The 19,682-nt window shown below is 31.6% G+C and overlaps 2 protein-coding genes across 2 annotated transcripts; both read right to left on the reverse strand.

Annotated features, from left to right (window-relative positions):
• Positions 1-8,378: 8,378 nt before the first annotated feature.
• On the reverse strand, positions 8,379-11,391 carry LOC140177649 (uncharacterized). Its single transcript, XM_072210793.1, has 10 exons — positions 11,163-11,391; positions 11,001-11,075; positions 10,645-10,817; positions 10,187-10,387; positions 9,598-9,880; positions 9,054-9,520; positions 8,933-8,952; positions 8,708-8,817; positions 8,452-8,552; positions 8,379-8,405 (listed from the first exon to the last, which is right to left on the reverse strand). The coding sequence occupies exons 1-10, from the start codon at positions 11,389-11,391 to the stop codon at positions 8,379-8,381; spliced, it is 1,686 nt and encodes a 561-aa protein (XP_072066894.1).
• A 6,463-nt stretch (positions 11,392-17,854) lies between these two features.
• Positions 17,855-18,697, reverse strand: LOC112735132 (uncharacterized). The gene has a single exon (XM_025784704.1). It carries the CDS (start codon positions 18,695-18,697, stop codon positions 17,855-17,857), a length of 843 nt encoding a protein of 280 aa, XP_025640489.1.
• Positions 18,698-19,682: the final 985 nt, after the last annotated feature.

Here is a 19,682-nt window from a genome sequence, read left to right on the forward strand (position 1 = left end):
TATTGGAGCTTGATTGGTGATTTTGGAAAGCTTGGGAGAGGGTTTTGTGTGATAAAATCTATTCTTGGAGGTGTTGAGACCTTGAGAGCTTGTGGACAAGGGGTTTGAAAGTGCTCCGGTTGAGCTTGGGAAATCGGCTAAGGTATGGTCTCGGTTTCTCGTATCTAATATGTAATGTGGTAGGAAATACTTAGGCTAGAGGCCCTAAGATATGCATTGAATGGTTGATGTTGTTAAATGGTTGAGGTATATGATGTGATCATATATGTGATTATGAATATTGATGCCTTGATTGTGTGATATATGAGAAAATGCATGTTGTGATATATGCTTGATGAATGATTAAGGTTGAATTGGTGGGTGGTACGCTGTTGATGGTGAGTATGATGTTGATTATGTATAATGATGGTTAATTGGAAATGGTATTATTGGAAATTGGGATGAGGGAGGATGTATGACATGATATTGTGTTTGTCCTTTAGCCATTTGAATGAGAAGTGCTAAAAGGGTTGGATGGTGATTTTGGAAAATTTGGTAAAATGTCAATGTGTGAGTTGAGGATGGCTTGATGTTGATTTTGGTACATTTTGATTGATTTCAAAGAAAAGGGATGAAATTGGCATGTTTTGATTGATTTTGAAAAGAGTTGAAAGTGACTTGTTTTGAAAATGGCACTTTATGGTTTTGTATGAAAACATGGTTTTTGGGCATAATTTGACGGGACATAACTTGGACTACAGATCTCTGATTTATTCCAAATTTGTTTAGAAATGAAACTGGACCCGGGATGTCCATGTCGTTCGAAGAACGGGTGAAAAACGATTTAAAATGAGAAAGTTATGTCCGTCGGAAGATTGGGGGTTGAATTTGTAAATTCTGCAGCTTTTAACTTAGAAATTTTTTTAGTAGAATGACCCTCCGCGCGTAGGCGCACTTGGCGCGTACGCGTCGTTCTCCAAGAAAGCACCATCCACGCGTGTGCGTGGTGTGCGCGGGTGCGTCGATGCGCTGCACCAAATGCCTAGCTATTTTCCCGAGAGTTATGCCAGTTTTGTGCTGGGGCGCAAGAGCACCCACGCGTACGCGTGGTTGACGCTCGCGCGTCGTTTGGCTATTTTTTAACCCGCGCGTCCGCGCGTATGACGCTTGCGCATCAATGAGATTTTGTGGCCATCCACGTGTGCACGTGGAGTGCGCGTACGCGTGGCCCTGTTTTCATCCCAAAGTTGATTTTTGAGTTTTAAAAGCCAAATTTCATACTTCTAAGCCTCCGATCTCACCACTTATGTCTTAAATCATTATGATATGCCTAGCAATGAGGCAAGGGACTAGTAAATGTGGTAACTTGCGAGTGGAGCAAGGGAAAAATGAATGATCAATGAGGATCAAAGATGATTATGTGAGATACGGAGGATGGCGGTGAAAGTGCTTGTTGTGCCATGGGCCGAAGGGCCGTAATTGTTAATGAATTGGCTGGTTATGGATTTAACCGTGAGCCGGATGGCTAGATTATTGTCGTGTTACGGCGGAGCCATGATTATGGCTAAGTATAAATGCATATATGCTGTTGAATGAATTGTGAATGTTTGCACTTCCACCGTCGGAGATGAGGGTTTTCCTGGGAGGAAGCAGTGGCTAGCCACCACGTGCTCCAGGTTGAGACTCGAAGTTCTTTTGACCCTATGTCGTAAGTGTGGCCGGGCACCGTGAAAGGCCCGGATGAGCTCGACCCCGTAAATATTCACCAGTGAGGGTGATGAATATGGATCATGATTATGATCAAGTTTATGATGAGTATAACTCGAGTTGGGGATGCGCGACAGAGGGATAGTCCAATGGTTAGCTACCAGGACTTGTCGGATTGGCTCTATAACCGACAGATGATATCATCAACTACTAGGGACAGGCATTCATCATATGCATACTTTATGAATTGTTTGAGATTGCCTATTTGACTGCATATTAATTGCTAATTGTCTAAATGCTTTATTTGTTCCTATTTGTAAATCTCTTGTCTGATGTAACTGTGTTTGCTATATTATACTCTTGCTGGTGGTTGGGAGGTCTGAAGGAATTGGAAAGGGAAGTATTAGTTAGACTGAAGGATCTTTAGTCAGTTGCCATTTACGGTTTAGTTTGTTTATAAGCTTTGATATTATCTGGAGGAAGTTCTAGGATTACCTTTGGCTTTCCTCTATTATTATGTATTATATATGTGGAAGCTGTTACCATGCTGGGGACCTCTGGTTCTCACCCATGCAGATTTTGTGGTTTTCAGATGCAGGACGTGAGGTTTCTCGCTGAGGCATGCTGGAGACTTCTGGATTAGCGAAGATCCTTTGTTCTCGGGACTCCGTCTTGGTTTATATATCTTGTTTAGATACTTTTATCTCCACTAAATAATACAAACTGTGATGACTCCTCTTATAGGAGATTTTTGGAGAATAGGGTTCTGTATTTGTGTCCTTTTGGGTTTCCTTTGGAGTTTCCTTATTTTATTATATGTATATATATATTGCTATGCTCGGACCGGTTATCTTCGCATCCGGATTTGAGTTTTGATATTCCCGTTTTTGACACTCTTTTGTATATATATAATCTCGCGTTAACTTATCCTTTGCTCGTTGCGTTATCGATCGGAGTGTTGCGCTTTCGAGTTACGATTTTTGCTTACCCCTTTTTCTACAAAGGCTCCTAGTTATAATCCTTATTCACACTACTATACGTACTAGATTTTTGTTTTAGAGGTCGTAATACCTTGCCATCTCTGAATTATGACTTAAACATAAGACTCTGTATGGTAGGGTGTTACATTTAATATAAAAGGAATTATATCTTTTATTATTATAATATTTAAAAATTACGTATATATCCTTATTATATAATATTCATACTATTACTTTTATTACATTCAAAGATAAGTTTTACTATTTATATATACCAAAATTCTAATTTTAATTATACAAAATATCACATTTAATAAAATTATGTATATAATAATTTTAAATAATTTAAATTTTAATAATTATAAACTTTTATTTAATTATTTTTGTTAAAAATAATTTTTTAAAAAATAAAATCTTAATAAATATAATAATTTATAAATAATTAATTATTTAATTTTAAAAAAATTGAGATGTTACAAATATCACATTACAACAGTCTCAAATTGACATTCACTTATCAAATTTAAATTTAATTATTATAAAGTTACTAAACCCTACTTCTATAACATTCTGAATTTTTGAAAATTAAATAATTATCTATTTATGAGCTAAAATATTATATTGACATATAATTTTTAAAATAATTATTTTTAACAAAAATAATTAAATAAAATTCTATAATTATTGAAATTTAATTTAAATATTACTTATTCTATTAAATTTAAATTATTTATCAAAAAAATAATATAATAAGATAAAAATTAATTATTATTCGGTACAAACGGAAACGATTAAGGGAATAAAGTAAAAGAGATTGAAATAAAACATCTAATGCAGACATACATATATAATAATGACACATGTTTTGATTATTTTATTATTCTTTTGAGACCTAATAACATCTTAATGCCACAAATCTTCAAGTTTCACCATTATCCTTTACTCATCTTTATTTTTCTTCCTTCATCACCGAACTGCACTTGGAAAAGAAACAAAGAGAAACCGAGACTGTGGGTGAGAAAAACCGTAGAATCTCTTATCTTTTAGCTTTGATTTCTTGAGATTCGTAACTCTAATTAAAAATTTAATCCAGTAAAAGTGTTCGTATTCTCCTCTTTTACATATTGGCGTTACTTTTGTCCGGTAGAAGTTGACAGTGACGTAGCCTCTCTTTCTCTTGAGTTCGGCCAATTGGAGTTCTAGGAGGCACAGACGACTTCTGACGTTTTCTTCTTCAGCAGCTCGGTCAGAAAACTTCTTTAAATTTTTGTTCATTCTGATTTTGTACGAAGATAGAAAATTTCATGTTGAAATTAACTGTTTTAATTTATGAATGCCATGGAGTCTAGTGAATATTTACAAATAATTTATGATTGTTTGGAATGACTGAATGATAAGTTTGAATTGCACTTGTGACTGAATGTGATGAATATGTATTTGATTTCTTGATTGTTTAGGAATGCTAAGAATTCTGATTATTGAATTAGAAAGTCGGTTTGATTTGTTGGTATTGAACTGAGATTTGAAAATAATTTCTGATTTTGGAAATATTTGAAAAGAGGTTGAGAATTGTTCAATTGGGACCCGAAAAGAGTGGCAAAGTCCAAGTTTTAGGGGAGATGCTGTCGAAATTTTATTATGAAACTTAAGACTTTATTTGAAATATTTAGAAAAATGTTGGACTTAAGAAATTTTATTATTTGGCTTTTGATTTATTAAGAAAAGATTTACGTTTGGGTTTGATTTATTAAGAAAGACTTTATGTTTTGAGTTTGATTGTCGTCCTCTCTAAAGTCTCGAGACCCTGCCGTGAGATTTATTTAATAAATGATTCTTTTAAAGATTTTTAAATCTGAAATGGTTTTGAAGTTGGGTTGGAAAAATCATGGTTAAAAAAGAACTTGTTTTTGTATGAAAGAAGAACTTGTTGTAAGTAAAGTGGTTTCAGAGGTTTGGAAAGGTTATAAAGAGAGGTGTTGGTTTTAAATAAAAATGACTTAAATCTGGTTTATTAAGTAAAGGAACCTCTGCCATAGAAGAGTAGAGAGCAGTGACTGAAAAGATATTGAGTGTTGTTGGGCCTTAGTGCCAAGTGTCTAGTGAGGACGGCGATACGTAACGCTCACTTGACACAATAGAGACGACTCAGTGAGGACGGTGATACGTAACGCTCACTAGAGGCCGTGAGCTTTATGTGTGAATGATTGTGCGGGGATGCCCGTGTGTATGGAACGGCTTTTAGGAGGAAGTGGCACATGCTTCAACTGGAGAATCAGCGCCTGCAAGTACTTGCAGAGGTCATGTTCGGCATACTTCAGCTGGAGAATCAGTGTCTGCAAGAAGTAGAAACTTGCAGAGGTTATGCCGCTCGAATACCTTATCTGACTTGCGAGTCAGATTGCGTCGGGTGCGGGTCGAAACCGACAAATGAGCTCATTACCTGCGATAGGACTAGACATGCATCATCATTGTTTGCACATTTGTATTTGATAGTGTTTGCTTATCTTGTCTCTCTTTGATTGTGCTGTTTGTCTTATTGCTGTTTGTTTGTGTGTTGATCTGTTTCCTGTGCTATTAGTTTGTGTATTGAGGTGACTGAGAACTGAGGTTGTGATTGAGATTTGTCTTAAGTCCGAAAATTTAAAGAAGGTACTTAATTATATAAAGTAATAGTATAAAGTATTTTCAAAAGGTTTGATAAAAATATAGTTTTATTGAGTAAAGTTAATTATTTGCATTTTATTTCATTACTCTTACGGCATTCCCATTCCCTATTGAGAACGCGTGATTTGTTCTCACCCCAAAATCTTTCACCCTTTCAGTGACACAGGTTCGAAGACTCATTTGAAGCTGCGAGTGATTATTAGTCTTATTTGAGTTAAGTTTATGTGTTGAGTCGCTTTCCTGGAATTCCCTCGCTTTTGTTAGTTAAGATTTTATTATACAGAGGGATAGGAGTTGTATCTGAGTTTCATTTGAATTCTTTCGTATGATATTTATTATTCTTACTAACTATGTGACTAGTATTGCTTGGAGATATTTGATATATGATTTTAATTAATAGAAAACAAAACTTTTCGGCTTTTTCTTAAAAATTGAAACGCGAAATCGAACTAAAGGCTCAGTATTAAATAGTAAATACGGAAAATAGGCCAGTAACGCCTCACTTTTGGTACGATCATGACATGCTAAAAGTTAGGATGTTACATTATGGTATTAGAGCAGTTCATTCCCGTTAGTGCCTTGGGAATGGACTAACTATACTTTACTGCATGCTCTGAGTGTCTGTCATGCAGTAGGACTTGTCCTAATGTCAAGAGTTTGAGTCTCAAATGCATGATTGTCTGTTGATTAATGCTGTTAGTCGACTGTTGCATCTCTCATGGTATTAGATCTGGCCAACTTGATTTGTGCATACAGAAACACTAATGGATTGTCATAGACGAAATAGAATTAATAGGTGATGCGAATTATGGGTTTTGGAAACGTTAGAAGTTGCATCTCGGGGTTGCTCGGTCACGTATCTTGTTCTTCCATGGTTTATCTTGAAGTTTTGTTTGGGGTTTCTTTCTAGAAAAGTGAACTAATTATTCCCCAATCTTGTTCCTTATTCATATGTTATTTTTATTTGATCTTAACTGCATACGTTTACTTGAATTCCCTGAGATATTTGCTTTTCTTAAGATGCGGTTTGGTTTTTTTTCTTCATGTCTTGCATCTTATGTATATCTCATTTCGATTGAATTTGGTTCTTTTGAAGTTCTTGTTTCGAACCTTACATTCTGAATTATTCCCTGCCTAATAATGTTCTTAAACATTCTCTTGAATTTTTGTGAACCCTGTCCATAAATTTTGTTCTTCTCTTCCTAAGTTTGATATCTTTTTTAAGTAACTCAAGCTTGTTTTAGAGTAACATGCGATTCCTTGGATATCTGTCTTGTGTTGTTTAAACTCCTTTTCTTGGCTCATGTATTCTCTGATGTAATTTTGGACTTATTGATGCATCAAAGAGAAATGTAGAAATCTTTGTGAACATTGTCCTTGTTGCTTGTCCTTTCTCTGAGGTCTTCTATCCTTTTGAGTGACTTGAGACTTGTTTTGGTGACATGTGCAATCGTTAGATATAGCAAGCGATATGTTAGTTCTTTAGGATACGTTGTGCGGACGCAGAAGGTGGAGTTTGTAAGTGTGCGACATCACAGGATGTTGAGGAGCTTGATTCTTGCGAAGGAGTTTGGTTGATGTTAGACTTGTGCCTGTTAGTGGGTTGCGGAGTGTTTGATAAGGTTGAGAATTCGCGGAGAATCTGTTTAATATGGTATGGTTGGGAATGGTGAAGTTACGTCATGTTGAAATTTAGGTAGCTGAAGCTCTAGAGTTGGTATGAGTTCAGTGTACAAATGATATACCCGTCGTTCTAATACCAGCCTGCCTTGTAATCTTTTTGCATCGAGTCTATCTTGTATCTTCTGCTTTGCGCCAGACTTTTTCCCTATATTTTTAAGCCATAAAAATATCCTGGATTTGAAAACTATATATATATATGTTGAGACCTTAAAGTTTCTTCCTTATATGTTACGTCTTATATATGCTAACATATTTTGCTTTTATTCCTAATGTGTTCAAAAGTAAAGCTAGTTTGAACTTCTTCTTTTTTATATCAATTTTTGAAGGCAAAAATTTTTGTAAAGTAGGTGGGATATAACACCCCGAGTTTTTGAAAATTAAATAATTATCTATTTATGAGCTAAAATATTATATTGAGATATAATTTTTAAAATAACTATTTTTAACAAAAATAATTAAATAAAATTCTATAATTATTGAAGTTTAATTTAATTATTACTTATTCTATTAAATTTAAATTATTTATCAAAAAATAATATAATAAGATAAAAATTAAATTTTATTATTATTATTATTATTATTATTATTATTATTATTATTATAATAAGATAAAAATTAAATTTATCTATGCAACAAACGGAAACCATTAAGGGAATAAAGTAAAAGAGATTGAAATAAAACATCTAATGCATATATACATATATAATAATGACACATGTTTTGATTACTTTATTATTCTTTTGACACCTAATAACACCTTAATGCCACAAATCTTCAAGTTTTACCATTATCCTTTACTCATTTTTATTAGTGAAGTGTCCCGTGCGATGTACGTGTATGATAATTTTAATGAAAAATAAAGTTATAATTAAATCATGGACATCTTATGATAAAAGTATCTCTGTTAAATAATAAGCAAAATATATTTTAATTGTAATAATATAATGAACATATTATCAAAAAGATTTAGGATGGCTAATTTTATAATCATGTATAAAATAATAACTTGATAGACGACGGAAAAGTTGTGATTATTATATATTGACAACAAAATTTTGGAATTATACACGGTCACTAGGTTCTTAAATACTTCTTTATAAACAACATTGATGGTATTATCTTTTGTCTTGAATGAATTATTATCAATTAATACCCTTAAACCGGATTTTGATTTTACCCTTGATAGAGCAACATAAAGTTGACCGTGGGTAAAAACAGGTTTCGGCAAGTACAATCCCACAGTTGTTAAAGTTTGACCCTGAGACTTGTTAATAGTCATAGAAAATGAAACAACTAATGGAAATTGCCTCCTTTAAAACCTAAAAGGAATAGTAGCATTGTTGGGTATCATGTTGATCCGTGGTATCAAAACCACTTGACCTGCTTTATCTCCTGTTAATGTGATACATTCAATAATATGATTACCTAACATGCGTACCTGTAATCTTGTGCCATTGTATAGCCCATTTGATTGATCAATGTTTCGTAGTAACATTACTGGTACACCTTCTTTAAGAGTCAACACGTGAGGAGGCAAGCCTGAATAATTTATAGAATTGAAAACATCTGAAGTGATTGTATCTAATTCAGATTCCATGTTACTTTTCTCTACGCACAATGAATTAGAGCTAAGGTAGGTCTTCTCCTCTCTAATTTAGGTATGTTAACTTCGCTTTCTTCATCAGTAGAATCACCTGCCAAACCATCACCAATAGTCAATAGCCACTCAGCAAATTGTGAAATCTGTCTTAGTTGAGTGTGGTTAGCTCCAACAGTAAGCCGCATGTTGGTTTTAGCTTCAAAACTGTGTAGAATTCCCAGAGATATGATGAATTTATCGAAGACTGCACAATATCTTGACGTGAGTCCATCGGTATGATTGGAAGAATCCGCCTAAAATCACTGCCTAACAAAATAACCTTGCCACCAAAAGGCAGATCTGGATTATAACATTTCTCATACCTCAGAATATCCCGCAAGCATTTGTCCAATGCTTCATCCCAACTTGGCTAACGAAGTACGTTGCTTGATACAACACACAGAGTCTTCATTTAGATCAAGTGGTATCTTAAATCTTAAATGAGTCGTATGACTATTGGGGAGTAATAAGGATGCAGTTCCACTGGATGCCACATTTAGAATAATTTCACCTCTACTCCGTTTAGCAGCTGATAGTGTCCTGTAGAGGTACGTCTTTCCAGTACCACTATATCCATATACAAAAAAAAAGCCTCCAACATCATCATTTACAGCACTAAGGACCTTATCAAATGTTTCATGCTGCTCCAAATTCATGGTGGGTAAATTATTCTCCAACTCCTCCTTAAGTAGGGATAAATCAAAGTTCATCTCATCCATTATTAGAGGATCATCTATGCCATCTAGAGCATAGATAGTTGAGAGAGGCATCTGATCATACTCCTTAACCGATCTACCATTAGCTTGTAATTTTTCCTCAATCTTGGAAAGAGTTAGATTAAGAATTTGCTCTTCAGAAAGTTGTAACTCTGTAGTACATACAACAACTATTGTTAGTATGGTGCTATGTATATACATAATAAAAGAATATAATTAAATATACAACCTTCACAATGCATAGCCTTTCTATGAGAATAAAGGATGTCTTCAGATAATACATGATAACAATGTTCCCAAACCTTTATAGGACTCGAGATGTTGTTTGATAGTAAAAGAACAACAAATAGATCTCGAATGTATCTTGCAGAAGCCCACGTGCTTGCTTCCAACATAGCGTCAATAAATTCTTTATCATCTTGCAACAAACCTAAAGCATAACACGCTTCCTTGAATGTTGAATACACAACACCATCTACCGTTCGAAGATGGATGAAACTCATGCACCCTTTCTGAATGTGCAGAAGAAGTCTGAGGTAATAGTCTTCTCCATTGCCACGCGGCACATGGGTCAACCTACCAATTGAAAACCCTTGCTTCCTTGGCATCCACATTGATATGTCCTCTTTCCATACAAATTTCTTAGAGAATTAGCTGTATGTAAGAGACCGGCCAAAAGTAAACAATTGATTAGTGAGCATCCATGCTAACAACTTGGTGAGCTTGCCATCCACCCTTTCTATGACATCAATGATGTTTTCATGATCTCTAAAGACAACTGGATATTCATTGGGTAAATGAAAAAGTAGTCTAATTACCGAAGGCTCTTTTTGTTGTATGTCATACCCAAATACCCTCCAAGCAGCCTCACAGGCAGATATGTACCTACAGTCATAATAATTACGTATCTCATCAACAACTTGTTGGCAATCACCATCACCTGTTGATTGATAAAAAGCAGCTGTGACCCTATCGTTGCCTTTGTGAACATACTTGAATAGATATTTTATTGCAGATGTCTGACATGTATGCTCGACATTAATGTGACAACCATACGTTAACAGCAGTGATGGATTGTAGGGTACAATGAAAGAATTGTCAAGAACTATGTTCTTTTTTAAAATTGTGCACCAATTGTCAAGCCTTTTATACTTTGGGAACCCAGCTTCATCAATGATAGTCGTTCTTCGAAATTGTTTTGGGTAGAATTTAGAGCAACGACCATTGATTATGCAAGGACTGTTCTCTTATTATGACGACCACATGGTCCATGAACCATGAACTTCTCTACTGCTGCATAGAGCTTAGGTCTATGTAACTTATCTGGTATCTCAGCATAGATCATGTTGTCAATGTCATTTGGAGATTTAGGTGTGTGTTTGGGATCCACGAACAACAGAATATGAGCATGTGGTAAGCCGCATTTCTGAAATTCTACAATACATACATCTACAAAAAATTGGACAATGCGTTAAAGATATTAGATGAAATCTAGTTAAATAAAGAATAATGTATTATCACATGCAGTTATCTGGCCAAAGAATCTCCCGTGCTTAAAGTCCATAATAAGCTCATTCAACTTTATGTGAAAGATCCTAGACACTATGTCGGGTCAATCTTCAGCTTTAAGACCTATGTCCTTTAATAGACGTTTAATCTCATCCCATTCAGGATTGCATGTTATTGTGATAAAATAACTTGGGTATCCTGCATATTTGAAAATTGCAAAAGCATCTTTATAATTATTAAACATATATCTTGGACCACCGGTGAAACTACTTGAAAGGATTATACGTTGACCAGTAGCCACATCATTTGCTTCACCTCTAACCAATGACTCACGTAGAGAGCTGTACTTATCAACCCTCAATTTAGGCTGGTTGTTTTGTATGAAGCTAAGACATTCAGACTCTATCATAGTGTAAGCATCCACCAAGAACTGCTGAAATAATCTTCTAGAATAAAATAAAATGGGAGAATCTTCAAATCTCATCTGAATTTGATATGAGAAGAAATCTCTCATGCTTATATTCTTTTTCTTATGTGAAGATGTACTTCCATGGCGTACAGAAGTTTCAATTCCTGGTCTAAAACCATCTTCTCTATACGAGAATAATAAGGGATACTGAAGGGGCAAGTACAATGGGTGAAGAACGTCAATCCTTTATAACTTCTTGGAAGTGGTTTCGATGATTATATCTCTGTCTAAAATAGATTCATCAATGTCTCTAACAATTAGAATAGCAACCTCTGAAGCAGTTGGTAAATTATATAGTCTTCCATCCTTAACCCTATTACGAATAAGCTTCATCTTAATATCCGGACTATTCTCATTCTTGAACCTTTCTCTAGCATAACGAAATCTTCTCGCCAGTTGATTATGGTTATCCAACATTTCCTTTAGGTCGTGGACAATTTGTCTTTCAATAGCGTTTGATGAATCAACGGAACTGGTATAAAGTTAATGAAAATAAATTAAATCTTATTTTTAAAAGAATTGAGAAATAATATTTCATCAACGTAAAAAAATTACAGAGTATTATATACCTCACAGAAAATATTCGATTTTCGATTTAATTCTATGTATCATAAATATAAAGCTGGGCAAATTTGGGCCTATTATTTTCAACTGGAAGTAAATTACCGATTGAATGGTAATTTTGACCGCTGATTGAAAATGTAGGTGGAGTTGAGCCATTATTGACGCTACGATTAATTTTTCCAGCTATCGACGTGAAAGCAAACATTGAATTAAACTTACGTATGTGTCTCCAAAAGTATCTTCCTTTTTCATTATCATTACAATGCAACTCTTCGAGACGGATAAGAACTTCTTTAAGATTTGGGAGCTCAACCTTTCCGTCCATGCAACATAATCCAAACTATGCAATTTTGTTTCTCACTTTTTGAGAGTCTCTCACCTTCTCACATTGCTGCTTTACAATAAACACAATTATAAATTGGATCACCAGCATCCCAAGTATCTGCATATGTATCAATTTTAAGATTGTGTAATAATAAAATATTAATAATATAATTTCATAAATTAAATAAAAAAATTACATGAGTTACCTTCTTCAACTGAAGGAGTAAATGATGTACCACATACATTATGCTCTACGTCTGAAAATTATTTTTTATATAAATTAAACAAAACCATACAGATAAATTTTATGTATAAAATTTTTGTTGTTGTAATAAGTGATATAATAATAACTTTATTGTTATATGAATTATCACGATCAATGATATTATTATTCTCTAATACAATATCGTCAAATCCATCTATAAGGCATTTATGCAGAATTGGATTTAATATTAAATAAATAGCGCATATTAATATTTATTACACATAAATAAAATAATACCTTCATGATCTTGATTATCTTCTAGAATTTCTGAATCACATTGATGGTTAACTGAATTGGTAATCTACCTGTTACGTTGGACTATAGATTGGGGTCTAACATTTAAACTAAAAAAGAAATTCTTAAACTAATAATTTGACGTCTTCATAAAAAAAATTTAAACTAAACATTATAATAATTAAGTATCTAAACTAATAGTTCCATTAAAAAATAGGTTAATAATAATTAGGTACAAAGACTGCGGTATAACATTAAAACTAAAAAAAATAATCTTAAACGTCTAATTTGAGTTGTTCATAAAAAAATTTGAGCTAAATATCATAATAATTAAGTATATAAAATAATAATTTCATTATAGATTAATTTAATAATAATAACGTACTTACCATTAAGGTGAATTCGATCTGCCACTACTTGTGATATTTGGAGAAAACTTCGTTATATAACAACTCGAGAAAGGTTGATCACCCATGCAATTCGTTTGATGATATGAGTTCTCTTTCCCAGTTGTTTTGATTCTAGACTGAATGGAGAAATGTGAAGAACAATTCACTGATAACATAAACATTAGTTAATGGCCAATTGATTCTGTGGACATAAAAATTAACACAGTGTTTTGTTCCAAAAAAAATTATATTTATTATTAAGAAGATAGAAAATTAACAGTATTTTAATTAAATATTTACATACCAATCGAATTATTTAATAGTGGCTGACGTAAATCATTGCTGCTATGCAATATTTTTTTGAGTTGAGTTATTTTTCTCATGTGGCCCATCATGTACGTTATCAATAAAGACATGAGACTAAGTAGTAGAAGAATCCATAACATTTTCTTCGGTTGAGTTTGAAGAATAATTCCTTAGAGATGTTGCTGGTCTTTTGAGAGGGAGAAATGGATAGTGGACGATAGCTGAATTATTTTTTTAACAATATTCAATAACACAAGAATACATAGCAAATTTGAAAATCAATATATTAAAATACTTTGTAGTTGTCAAACTAACCAGTACTCACCCCAGTCTCGAAACTTCTTTGATTTCTCTCTCTAATTTTCTGCTTCATGATTAATCTTCTCCTTAGCCTAGCTAACTTTGGGCTAATTTGGTAATCGATGGAGTCCATTCAAGATTGAATTGCTTAAAGAAAAATTGTTGCAACTAATTTAAAACTACGAATGAATAGTAAGAAAATAAGGTAAGTATATATTTCTCTAAAATTGATAAATTATAATTGGTAATTGGTAATATATATAAATATATGTGCAAGTGATTAACAGTGTTATTGAACGAATTCTTATAACAATAAATTGAAATAAAATAGGAAAATATTACATTTTATGACGGAGGAACGAAAAAGTGGTAAAGAAATGAAAGTTTAATAATGTAAAGTATAAAAAAAGTTTAGCAAGTCAATTAATCAATTAAAAGGCATGAATTTGAGGACTACACATAATACATACGTATGTTGGAAAGTTCATCATAAAAAGTCATAAAAAATGACTATAATAATTGAATTGATAGTGTGTGGTTCAATCACATTGAACTATGCATGAGTGAATAAATAATTATTTAAAGTTACTTGTTAACTATAATTATTTTGAGATGGCTTAATAAATATAACGTAGGTTAAATTCTGTACGAAGAAAATAAAAATCTTAAGCCAATTTAGTATTATATTATTTTTAGATATTTCCTTCATTAAAATATCAAGTAATTAGGGAAGAGACTTAGAAAATTTTAGTAATAGGGACAAAAATAACTTGGCTTAAAAAATTAACATCAACGTATTTAGATTAAGAGATCTAAAATTATTGAGTCAAAATTTAATTACTTTAATTAACACATCAAAATGCATATTAATTAAAAAATATTTTTTATCATTTATGAATTTTAGCAATGTTACATAATATGTTTATTATTAATATTAATATCTTTTCAAATATCATTTGTATCCATCAACTCATATTTTATTTATTATTTTTTATATAATACAAAAAAAATTATAGCATAATATATAGTTAAAGAATCTATAAAAAGTATAGGATTAAGGAAAGAAACACAAAAAAAAAAATTGCAAGAACGACAAAAATTCAAAACAAAAAACCATTATTATTTAGATATACTTATAGCTAGTTTCTCTTTTTCTATCAATCAATTATTCAAATATTTTTTGTCATTTAATTGTAGATTTAATAATTTAATATTTGTGGAAGAATTTTTTTTAATCAAATATTTATTATATGTAAAATCGGAATCAAATAAAATAAAATAATAAAAAGATAAACAATATATAATCTATGTTATCTAAATTAAATTTCAAACAAAATATTAAATATTAATAGTTTCAATTTTTATCCGAGTAATTTTTCATGTTGAATTCTACCCAATTCTCTATAAATTAAAAGGTAAGTTATCCTTGTGACATGTCTTACTTATTAAATGAAATGAAATAAAAGGGTTTAGTATGGTTAAATTTAACCTTTAATCTAACTTAAGTTTTGTTAATCTAATCAATTAATCATGATGTAACTTTTTTTTTACAAATTATAAAAATTATTAAAAAAGTTTAAATTTTAAATACTTTTATTTTTTTCATAATATATTTTTATTAATTAATTTCAATCATAAAATAAAAAAAATCTCAAAATAAAAAAAGAATAAATAAAAAAAATTCAAGCAACACCAAAATTTTAAAATTCTAAAACTGTTATGTATCTTGGTTTCTTAACTTTTTTTAAAAAATCTTCTTCATTACTGTTATTAACTAATTATATTTATTTATTATCGATCATTTACATTGATTTGAAAGCCAAATATGTAAAAAATTTGATTATTTTGAAATGTTTTCAATAGATCTAATTTAATTGTAAAGAGGAATAAAGAAGATTTTTGAAAGCATAAGGAAAGTTAGAGAAAATTATTAAGAAAGTGTTTTGAAAATTTTAAATTTTGTGTTTCTTTGATTTTTGTATTTGTTTTTTTTTTAGATTTTTTATTTTGTGATTGAAATTAATTAATAGATGTGTGATTTATTCTTTTAAAAAAAAATTTATAAAGGGTCACAGCCTCTAGTGATTTTTATAATTTGTAAAAAAGGATATATTATAATGAGTTGATTAGGTTAACCTAATTTAGGTTAAATTAATAATTTAACTATGATTAGTGAACTTATTTTATCCAAAAATAATAAGATATGCCATAAAGGAATAAATTAGCCTTTATTTAGAGAGAGTTAGATAGAACATATATTTTTGAATACATACATTACAAAAAATAAAATAGGGGCAAATATATTATTTTAAAGTGGACATTTTATACTTATGTATATACTTACCGTGTGTTTTTTAAAATTTAATAGGGGAAACTGTCTCCACACAAATGCAAGTAAATCCATTCCGGCAAGCAGGGGCGAAGCTAGACAATATTTATCAGGAGGGCCAATATTCTTTTTAGCTTTTTATTTTAACAAAAAAAATTAAAAGTAACTCTATATATAATTTTAATTAAAAATAACAACTAAAACTTAAAATTTACTTTTTATAAGATATCTAAACATATTGTATATTAAAATAATTAAACACAAATATCTTAAAACTAATTTCAAATATTGTAAATATAAGTTGTTACATACTTGTTTTTAGAATCTTCAAATACTATTCAATTCTTTTTTAGACGTTTCCTGCAAAATTATTAAAAAAATATATTATGCTTCAACCTTTATGTAAATAATTTAAATCACAACCATAACTTATGCAATAAAAAAATTAGTAACAATATTATTAGAACTAAAATAAATTAAAATTTACAACTTACATAGACAATTGAGCTCGACGTTTTTTCCTTGATTCAAAGTTATCTATTATTGAATCTGTACTGAAAGTAGCTGCAATTTCTCTCAATGTAAATGACTAAATTATCTGCAAAAAATTCGTCTGCCATTTTATTCCGAAGTCTTATTTTAACAATTTTCATTGCCGAGAAAACTCTTTCTGTTGTTGCTGTAGATACTGGAAGAGTCAAGACATTACGAATCAGTCTATCAACCAAATGATAAGTTCTTGATTTTCCTGTTTCCTTCAATCTTTGACATAACTCAGAAAGTGTCCCAACATCTTTTAGATGATTCGGTATATCAAATGCATAATGTTGCAATTGAGCATTCAAGAGAATCATTTCATGATCAGAAAAATATGAAGGATAAAACTTTTCAGTTAACTTGCATATATTCTGAATATTAAACAACTTAAAATTGTCTTTAGGGTCCAAAGCAGTACTTAAAGTCAAAAGCCCCATGGTTTCCTCATTGAATCTACTATTTAACTCTTGAATTTGAGAGTCAATTGCTGCCAAAAACACATCAACTCGATAATGATGCTCGATTGTTATCTTTGGTTGACGAGATCGACCTCTTCCAACCGTGTATTGTGTACTCATATCACGGATGTCAATTTCATGTTTCTCACAAAACTTCTTAACAATCTCAAGTAAATTGCACCAACCATTATCCCTCAATTTTTGAAGAAGTAGTGGAAACAACATGCATTGCATTCAAAATATCTTGAGATTTTTGTTGTAATGCTTGGCACAAAATATTAGTAATCCCCATAATTTTCTTCATCAAATGTAACGAAAAAATAAATTCAAACGAGGATAGCACTTTGTTGACACCATAAGCCTCACCTCTTTGAGCAGAAGTCGTACCATCATCAATAATGTTATTAAGAACGGTTTGAGTAGCTGCAAACATTCTTATCAAGCTACAAACAGAATGAAAGTGAGAACTCCATCTTGTATCTCCAGCTCTTTGTAAAGTGCCCATTTGATTTACACCTTGACCTGTTTTTAGCTCATCATTGGCAATCAATTTTGCATTTTCAATTTCTTGATCTTCTTGTAGTTGATTATGTCGTTTGCAAGATGCACTAACAATATTGACAATAGCAATCAATTGTGTGAAAAACTCATGAATTTGAAGTACTTCCCTTGAAGCAGCCACTAGTGCTAACTGCAATCTATGAGCAAAACAATGGACATAATATGCTTGTCGGCAATCATTGAGAAATAAAGCTTGTAAACCATTCCATTCCCCTCTCATATTGCTAGCACCATCATACCCCTAACCTCGAATATTTTCAATTTGGAGATTATAAATAGAAAGCACAGACAGCAACTCTTTTTTCAAAGTCAAGGCACTAGTATCACTAACATGTACAAGATCAAAGAAGCGTTCACGAACAAAACCATCCACATCAACAAATCTCAAAACAATAGCCATTTGCTCTTTTTTAAATTCATCACGAGCTTCATCAATGATAATACAAAATTTGGCATCTCTAATATCCTTTCTAATTGAGTTTCTTACCATTGTAGTAAGAACATATAGAATTTCTTTCTGAACATCACTTGAAGTATATTTAGCAAATCTAGGAGCATTTTCCAAAACAAGCTTCTGAACACTACTATTATAAGAACCCAAAAACTTTAACAATTCAATAAATTTACCTCGATTATCTGAACTCAAGCTTTCATCATGGCCTCTATAAGCGCAACCTTGAAAAGTCAACCATCTAATACAATCAATAGATACTCCAAGTCTACGTCGATGATTCTCAATTTTCTCTGATGTTTTTCGTTTCATAAGTGTATCAACATGTTGTGATTGCTTCATCAAATCATCACATGATTTCGTTGCCCTATGATAGAACGAATTGGGGCCTTTGCCAATGTGATTCAAAAGAGGACAATCTTTTCCACTATTTACCTTCTTCCAATTCCTGAAGCCGTTTTCAATGAAAGCATTTGAACCTGTATTGATTGAAGATTCCATAGCAAATAGGTAGCATGGTAAACAATATACAACATCATCTTCAATAGAATACTCTAACCATGAAGGATATAATTCAAACCAAGAAACTTCCAAATCATTGGTCGAATTCCTGGATCTCTTATCAAATGACATACTTCCATTTGTTCAGGATTAAGTCGTGGACGCTTTGACTTTGAACTATCTTGTTGAGGAGCTAAAGTGTTCATGTTTGATGCCTCAAGTATTGAAGAGGTTGGTGTTGATGTAACAACATTAGAAACATTTTCACTCTTCTGGCTAGTCTTTTTGAAAAAAGTATCTATTATTTTCATCTTGCTCATGATTCAACTAAATTCCTACAATTAAGAATTTACATAGATAATAAAATAAACATTATGCAACTTAACCAAACTCAATTTATTTTATTTTTTGCAAATCAATAATATCACTGTCACAAACAATTAATAATGAGAAAAAAAATTAAAAACAATACAAGGATAACATTATAATTACATAATTCAAAAACCTAAATTATTATTACAATATTATAAACTAGATAAATAAATAAATAAATATACAAATTATTCATAAAAACAAATAAAATAAATAACTTACAAAAGAAAGAAGAATGAAAGATGATAATGGAAGACCAAAGACTACTTGCTATCTTCTAAGTTGTAATGATAATGGAAATATGGAGTGATGTTTTATTTTCTAATTGAAAGAAGAGGGAAGAATGGAAAAAGTGATTTGTTGACTTTTTGTTATTACCTTTTCAGATTCTTCACTTTTAATATGGATTGGGGCTTTTTTTAATTAAGTATATGACCCACTATTCATAGCCCAAATAACACACTACTTTCTAAACCATTTTTTGAATAGAATTATGTACAGCACATATTTTTCAAAGGGGGGAGGCCTACTTTTTTTTAGAGGGGCCACTCTTTAATTTTTTATTATTCTTGTAAACAATTTTTGGGGGGGGGGGGGCACTGCCTCCCCTACAATCTAAGAAGCTTCGCCCCTACCGGAAAGTAATAAGTAAACTATACTAAAAAAAATGGTTGGAACCTTATCAATGAAAACACAAATAAAAAATTTTGTATACTCTAAAATTTTCCCACATTTGTTGTGACAT

Source organism: Arachis hypogaea, chromosome 13 (genome assembly GCF_003086295.3).
Source record: "Arachis hypogaea cultivar Tifrunner chromosome 13, arahy.Tifrunner.gnm2.J5K5, whole genome shotgun sequence".
Lineage (NCBI taxonomy): Eukaryota > Viridiplantae > Streptophyta > Magnoliopsida > Fabales > Fabaceae > Arachis > Arachis hypogaea.